This window comes from Berghia stephanieae, chromosome 1 (assembly GCF_034508935.2).
Source record: "Berghia stephanieae isolate SIO BIC M18660-M18661 chromosome 1, UCSD_Bste_1.3, whole genome shotgun sequence".
Taxonomy (NCBI): Eukaryota; Metazoa; Mollusca; class Gastropoda; order Nudibranchia; family Aeolidiidae; genus Berghia; species Berghia stephanieae.
The window spans coordinates 131,646,771-131,654,757 of NC_088360.1; the positions used below are offsets into that span (position 1 = coordinate 131,646,771).

At 41.4% G+C, this 7,987-nt stretch overlaps 1 protein-coding gene across 10 annotated transcripts in view; it reads left to right on the top strand.

Moving 5' to 3' along the window:
- The window catches only part of LOC144963194 (cytochrome P450 2D15-like), a 28,147-nt gene extending 21,200 nt beyond the window's left edge, over positions 1-6,947 (top strand). For all 10 annotated transcript variants that reach the window (XM_078896935.1, XM_078896942.1, XM_078896936.1 and 7 more), the window contains exons 9-11: positions 2,375-2,502; positions 3,711-3,907; positions 5,591-6,947. In XM_078896935.1, coding sequence (XP_078753061.1) covers positions 2,375-2,502; positions 3,711-3,907; positions 5,591-5,787 — 522 coding nt within the window. In that variant the 3' untranslated portion in view covers positions 5,788-6,947. The remainder of the gene's footprint in view (positions 1-2,374; positions 2,503-3,710; positions 3,908-5,590) is intronic.
- Positions 6,948-7,987: the final 1,040 nt, after the last annotated feature.

The following is a 7,987-nucleotide window of genomic DNA, read 5'->3' on the forward strand; positions in this document are numbered from 1 at the left end:
ATGAAAGCAAGAAACTATATGAAAGATACATTGAATCATACAAGGTGGATCCTTTCAGTGAAGAAACCCTAGAACTGGGTGAAGAACTCACATCAATGATAGCCGATGAAAGATCAGAAAGATGGAAGGAATTAATAACCTCCACCAATATGACCCTAAACAGCAAAAAGGCCTGGACTACAATTTCAAAACTGAATAATGACAAAAATACCCAGACAAGAGTGGCTGCAGTAACACCTGACCAAGTAGCACATCAGCTTCTACTGAATGGGAAACCAGCCAAGAAAGCACGAGGCCAACTAAAAGCCCTGAAACGTGAAATGGACAAAGCCCTCAAGGATAGTGAAGATCATCTTGACTCTTTTACCCTGGAGGAGCTACTAGAGGCCTTGTCCCATCTGAAGGCAGGAAAAGCATCTGGACTGGATGGAATCACAACTGAGATGATTCAACACTTTGGCCCGAGAACCCTATCCTGGCTATTGGACCTCTTCAATGTATGCGCAAGGACAAACAGGCTGCCAAGTGCATGGAGGAAAGCAAGAGTAGTCGCCCTACTGAAACCGGGGAAAGATCCAAAATCCAAGAAAAGCTATCGCCCGATCTCCCTCCTGTGCATCGCATACAAGCTATTTGAGCGAATGGTTATGTCCCGCATGTCACCCAGTCTAGACGAACAACTGTCTCCAGACCAGGCTGGATTCCGACCAGGACGGTCAACATGTGGTCAACTTCTTAACCTTACACAATTCATAGAAGATGGGTTTGAGACAAAACAGGTCACTGGCACAGTCTTCGTCGACCTCACTGCAGCCTATGACACAGTGAATCACAAGATCTTACTCCTCAAAGTGGCTAAAATGATAAAGAATAAGAAAATTGTAAATATTATCCAGTCACTTCTCGAAAACAGGCGCTTCTTTGTTGAAATGGATGGCCGGAAGAGCAGGTGGCGCACCCAGAAGAATGGTCTTCCCCAAGGATCAGTGCTGGCTCCAACACTTTTCAACATATATACAAATGATCAGCCTGAGTTCCCAAATATCCGCCGATTCATATATGCTGATGACCTATGCCTCGCAACACAGGATGTGTCCTTCCAACCAATCGAGAGCAGACTGACAAATGCCCTAGACACCCTTACAAAGTACTACACTAAAAACTCGCTGAACGCCAACCCAGGGAAAACACAAGTGTGTGCATTTCACCTCAACAACCACCAAGCCCACAAAAAACTTAACATCAAGTGGAATGGCCAGACATTAGAGTACAACTACCACCCAGTGTACCTCGGAGTGACGCTTGATCGGACTCTGTCCTTCAGAGAACACGTGAGGAAGACCAAGGCAAAAGTGTCCACGCGTAATGCCCTCCTTGGAAAGCTGGCAAACATGAACTGGGGAACTGACCCTAAAACTCTAAGGACCACAGCATTGGCCCTCAGCTACTCAACTGCGGAGTACTGCTCAGCTGTATGGGCTCGATCATGCCATGCCTCCAAGCTAGACCCCGAGCTCAACAACGCCTGCCGGATCATAACGGGCCAGCTGAGAGCAACACCATTACCACTGGTCTACCGTGCAGCAGGAATAGCCCCACCACACATCCGGAGGGAAACTCATGCCCAAATACAAAAATACAAACAGGAAATGGACCAGAGACACCCCCTTCATGACCACAATTGCCCCAAAAGCAGGCTCAAATCAAGAAAAAGCTTCCTCACAGTAGAGAGCCTTCACCCAGACCACTCAGCATTCTTCCGCCTGGACAAATGGGTAGAATGGGACAAGACAGCAAACGATGCCCTCCAGCCCCCAACAGAAAAGCTCCCAGCAGGCACAGACCTCAAGAGAAAAAAATGGGTGGCGTTGAACAGAGCTAGAGCAAAGGTGGAGAAACACCGCCACCAACCTCTTTAAATGGAAAATCTCACCGGGCACTGAATGCCCATGCGGTCACCCCAGACAGACCATGGACCACATCCTGTCCGAATGCTCGCTGGGACCTCACTGCACCAATGCTGACCTGAGGAATGCAACCAGACTGCCCGGGACTGGCTGACTCACTGGCGCGACAAGATATGATGATGATCATCATCATCATCATCATCATCATCATCATCATCATCATCATCATCATCATCATTATCATCATGAGTGAGTTAATGCTGTAATGTTCGTAGTGCTCAATAAATAAAATGTAACTCATCGCCTTGAGATAAAGGGCCATAAAATATGATCTCATCGTTTGAATTATTGAACACAACTCTGTGAACACTGTTCACTTACTTTTGGTGTTCGTCGCCTTGCATAATGTTTCGACAGTGTCGGGCTATGAGCCCTACGAAGGCTACGCTTATATTTTTAATCCTTAGTTCTACCAAGAGATTGTGGAGATTGTGGGGACTGAGAGACGGCCAAACATGATAGACAAAATGAAGATGCAATACGCCAATGCCTTCGTTATGGAGACTCAGAGGCTTGCTAGCATCGCCCCTCTCAAGTATGTATCTCTCTCTCTCTCTCTCTCTCTCTCTCTCTCTCTCTCTCTCTCTCTCTCTCTCTCTCTCTCTCTCTCTCTCTCTCTCTCTCTCTCTCTCTCTCTCTCTCTCTCTCTACCATTACGGCAATGGAGTCAGAGGCTTGCTAGCATCGTCCTTCTCAAGTATGTATCCCTCTGATATTCTCTCTCTCTCTCTCTCTCTCTCTCTCTCTCTCTCTCTCTCTCTCTCTGTGTGTGTGTGTGTGTGTGTGTGTTGTGTATGTGTGTGTGTGTGTATGTCTCTCTCTCCATCTACTAGCTATATATATATATATATATAATATATATATATATATATATATATATATATAATCCCTCCCCTCCCTCTCCCCCTCTTCCCCCCCCCTCCCTCTCTCTCTCTCTCTCTCTCTCTCTCTCTCTCTCTCTCTCTCTCTCTCAGTAATCCTTTTGATGTCTTGAATGTCCTTCTTACATTGGCAATGCGGCCTGGTTGTGTTAATGTCTTCTTGGCAATGACAGCCACGCCCCAAGTAGACTTCCTCATGCTCTTCTTCTGTGTCTTTTCCCCTTAAACATTCCCTTCATTATTGTCTTTCCAAGTGCCTCACATATTTCTAGCACCCTTCGAATATGGAATCCCTGTACGAAAATACTAGAAGCATTAATCAGTTTACTTTTAAATAAATAAAACAAAATAAAGATAAAGTCCCCTTTATTCATCCCATAGGGGAAATTTGTCTCTAGGGTATATTCCAAGGGAAGACTGGAATATACCAGGCGTCAGCCGCAGAGCAGCCGCAGTTGCTGTTGGTCAGGAACCCCTGGTAAAGCGCTTTGAGCACGTTTGTTGACATTGCTCTATATAAAAGCTCTAGTTTGAAACCCAAGAATTTCAACAACAACAAAAAAATCACCAAAAACTTAATTTGCATCAAATCGGAACTAATTGTGACCCATCGTCTCAAAACGGTATTATGTCGGAATTAACCATATGCCTAAAAGCCGAATTAAATGTTAAACTTGTAAAAAATATAAATTGTTGGCATTAGCACCATTCAATACGGTATCCATTCTCCTCAATAAAACACACAAACTCAACACAAGTCTGATATTTCTGGCTATGAATTCAATGTTTAATATCTTAACCAACCCGACTTAATACCGTTTTGAGGCGAAGGGTCACAATTTACTTCATGACCTTCCCTCAGCGTCCCACACGCCTGTAACAAGACCACAGAAGTGGGTGGGTACACCATTCCAGCTGGTACACCCGTCATTGCTAACCTGGACGCGATCCTCAAGGAAGACGAGACCTGGGGAGACCCGTTAGTCTTCAGACCTGAACGCTTCCTGGATGCGGACAACAAGGTCATCGTGCCTGATCAGTTCATTCCCTTTTCTATTGGTGAGTTGTTTCTGTCACATAATATCACGTGACGGTTATGTGGTCTTGTGGTACGACACTCGCTTTCGGATCGGAAGGTCCTGGGTTCGAGCCTCGCTCGGCGCATAGAGTCCTTGGAAAAGGCTCTTTACTCACATTCTCTCACCGTACTCAGGTGTAAAATGAGTACCTGGTCGTTAACAGCGTTGTCTTTGTCCGAAAAAATCATAATATCACCCTTACAGGCGTCATGTCTTGTCCTAAATGTTAAATGTTGCTGTTGGGCAGGGACCCCTTGTAAAGCGCTTTGAGCACATTTAGTGGACACTGCGCTATATAAAAGCTCTTTTTTTCAATTGCAATGGTGGTGATACTAGGATGTAATAAATTATACATGACTGCTATAGTGCATTTCTTTTTTTCGACAGACACAACGCTATTGATACCTCAAAACGGTATTAAGTCGGGTTGGTTAAGATATTAAACATTGAATTCATAGCCAGAAATATCAGACTTGTGTTGAGTTTGTATGTTTTATTGAGGAGAATGGATACCATATTGAAGGGTGCTAATGCCAAAAATTTATATTTTTTACAAGTTTAACGTTTAATTCGGCTTTTAGGCATATTATTTTATTCTTGAGTACGTGAGAAAATGTGAGTAAAGAGTTTTATCCAAGATCTCAACTTTGAGCCGGTCAGTTCAGAGCGGGACTCGAACCCGGTACTTAAAGGGTCGGAGGCGAGTATCATACCACAAGACATAAAAAAGCCACATATTGACTCAATTGATACTATTCCTTACGTCTACATGTTAAAAAAAAACCTACATTGAAAATAGGATTCAATAGTATGATGTCACGTCCGCTCAGCAACCAGCAGCTTGGTTCTAAACAAAGAAAGTCGCTACTTTTTATTCTTCATGCTGGCTAGAACTTTTTCACATGTCATGTGATCATAATGCATAAAAGTCAAAACATGATCAGATTTATAATGTTTTTCTTCTCTGGATACACTTAAATGCTCGTCGTTGCAGTATTTCATAAGGGCGTCTGTCATTGTTCCGATAGTTACATCATTTACTAAGTTACTATGCATCATTACGACTGTTGAATCCTATTGGGACTTCAGATGTTTGATCCGCAGACCATCGATATACGACCCACAATCACTCAATCAAAGGGGAGTCGAATGTCCAAAAATAGATTTTGAGTTGATAATATCAGAGCTGCCAACTTGAAAATTTTAAAAATTCGTAATTTCCAAGGGGAAAATGAAAATCTCTATAAATAGCTTTACAAATCAATAATTTGCCATCACCCCGATCCACAAATGCTTCAAAGTCCTGAATTTAGAATCCAAGGAACTAGATTTTTCTTCCCAACAAGATTTATTGAGTCAACGAGGCAAATGCAACTCTCTTCCTGGAGTTTAAAAAACCGTGATGCTACGAATTTTTCCTAGTACTAGGCAGGTCTGTGATAGAAAGTCTTGGTGTGAATTTTCCATCGTGTAACAAAATACATAAAGGTGGTGGTGGTGGTAGTAGTAGTGGTGGTGGTGGTGGTGGTGGTGGTGGTGATGATGATGATGATGATGATGATGATGATGATGATGATGATGATGATGATGATGAAGATGATGATTATAGTTATGAATTATGAAATGTTTACTACCTCATAATATATTCAAATCTTTTCTTCAGGTCGTCGATACTGCATGGGTGAAGCACTGGCCAAAATGGAGTTATTCCTCTTCACCACCTGTATCATCCAACGATTTCATATTCTCCCAGAGGATCCAGACAACCTGCCATCTCCTGAGCCGATAGTTGGCCAGTCAAGTGTGCCTGCACCTTTCAAAGTCCGACTGGTCGAGAGAGAATCCGAGAGGGCAACTTGATTCCATCCACGGATTTCATTTCAGAGCTGCCAACTTGAAATTTTAAAAATTCGTAGTTTCCTGGGGGGGGGGGGGAGGAAAAATTCACTTTAAATAGCTTTAGAAATATATAATTTGCCCTCAGCATGGTTCAAAAATGCTCCAAAGTCCCGATTTTTTATTCTAAGGAACTAAACTTTCCTTTTCAACCAAATTTATTGAGTCAAAGAGACCTATGCAGCTCTGTAGCTGGGACCAAAAATTCGTATTTCTACGAATTTTTTCGAAGTACTAGGCAGGTCTGCGATTTCAGCAATCTTTTTGGAATGCATCAATTTACGAGACCTTTTCATGCCAATTATTATTTTCATTGCCCAGAGCCGACATGCAATTATTTTGCAGGTCTGATAAACCAATTCAATATGGGCTCATTGTTGGACTAGAAATCTCAAAATAGATAAATAAATAAATAAATAAATAAGACGCTAAATTGTGTCCATTATAACAATATTAAACTAGGTCCATAATTAATCAGTAGATTTTTAACCAATCAAAACATGGAATTTTTAACACATCTTCATACGTGCTCGGACAAACATAGTTGGTTGTGAATGAAATCGACCTCTCTCTCTGACCATTGTTATTGTTTTTATACCTGGCTATTCAGATCCAGGCCTGTCCAGTCTTTAATGTTGTTTTGCCATAGGTTTTTTTTTCTATCTTCCTCTTCTCCTTTGTCCCTCTGTAGTGCGCTGCATGACAGTCTTTCTTGCACAGATTATCATGGCGGACAGTGTGTCCGAACCATGACAATTTCCTTCTTTTCGCTTTTAACAAGAGTGTTTCCTATCCTATTGTTCGATCCTCTGCCTCTTCTAATACATCCTTATTTGTCCTGTGCTCCAAATATGAAACTCTCAACAATGTTAAAAGGGGCCCATAATTGCGTTTGGTTATTGGACCTGCAAATATGTGCACGTCGGCTTGAATCAAATACTAAAATAGCCGTGAAAACGGTCTTGTAGTTTTAACTATTTTGTAATTTTGTACTTGCTAGATACTGTATTTCTTTATAAATTATGTAAATTAATACATTTTATAACGCTTATTGATTATTTCTTGTAATTCACGTTTGTAAACTGCATTTCCCAATGAACGAATAAAGTTTATAATATACGGTATTTATCTGTTTATTTATTTTATTTATTCCCTACTTACTTATCCCCCTGGTGCTTGATCAGCACATAAGGCTGACACTGTGGAATGCCATCTCTCTCGCCATTTTTTGTCATCTGTCCCCAAGACCACCCACTCGTCTTCCGGCCCCCTTTTCTCATTCTTTGGGCCGGGGGGAAGGGGGTGGGGGGGGGGGGGGGAGTCCACATGAGGGCAATCCTGGGAATGGCACTAGAATCCATTCTGATAAATAACGTGTCCAGTCCATTTCTACCTTCTCCTCTTTACAGCTTCAGTTACCGGTTCAATTTGTGTGCATTTTGCAAGTTTTTTGTTTGTAATTACTTTTGGTCAAAATAACATCAGGACCCTTCTTGGGCATTGGTTTTGGTTCATTCATTAATTTACTTATTTATTTAGTTATTTGTGGCTATCACGAATTTTCTTAGTTATTTAGTAATATTAGTTTTTTAAGGTTATCTGATCAGAGAGATGAATGGCGTACCATGATCACCGATGTCTGGCACAGACTTGGTACTTGAAGTAGAAGACTTTAGTTATTTAATTATTTATCTATTCGTAAGATGAGAATACAGGCACGTTTGAAACCTGCATGACATAAACTAAATAAAGACCCGAGGCAATTCGTCCATGCTTTAGAGCCTCCAATGGGGAAAAAAACCAGTAGATTTTTGATAACATTATGTAGGTTGCAAGTCTACTAAGTGCAATAGTCAAGGGCATGAAAGCAGTGGCGTGGCATGCTTACAGTTTAAGGCGGTGCCAGAATCAGAAGAAAATGACTTAAAACATGCTGTATTTGTATATAAAAAAGGAAGAAAAAAAAAAAAAAAAGAAAGAAAAGAAAAGACTTACTCAAATAAGTAAGAAGCGGTATATACCATTTCTCGGTTTTATTTTTATTATTTTAATGCTGTAATCTATTTTTTAAAACCAATATAGCCACGCCCCTGCATACACGTGATCAGATAGATAACGCTTAAAAATTATATCAAAAGGATAAGGGCTCTCCAAATTGTTAGGT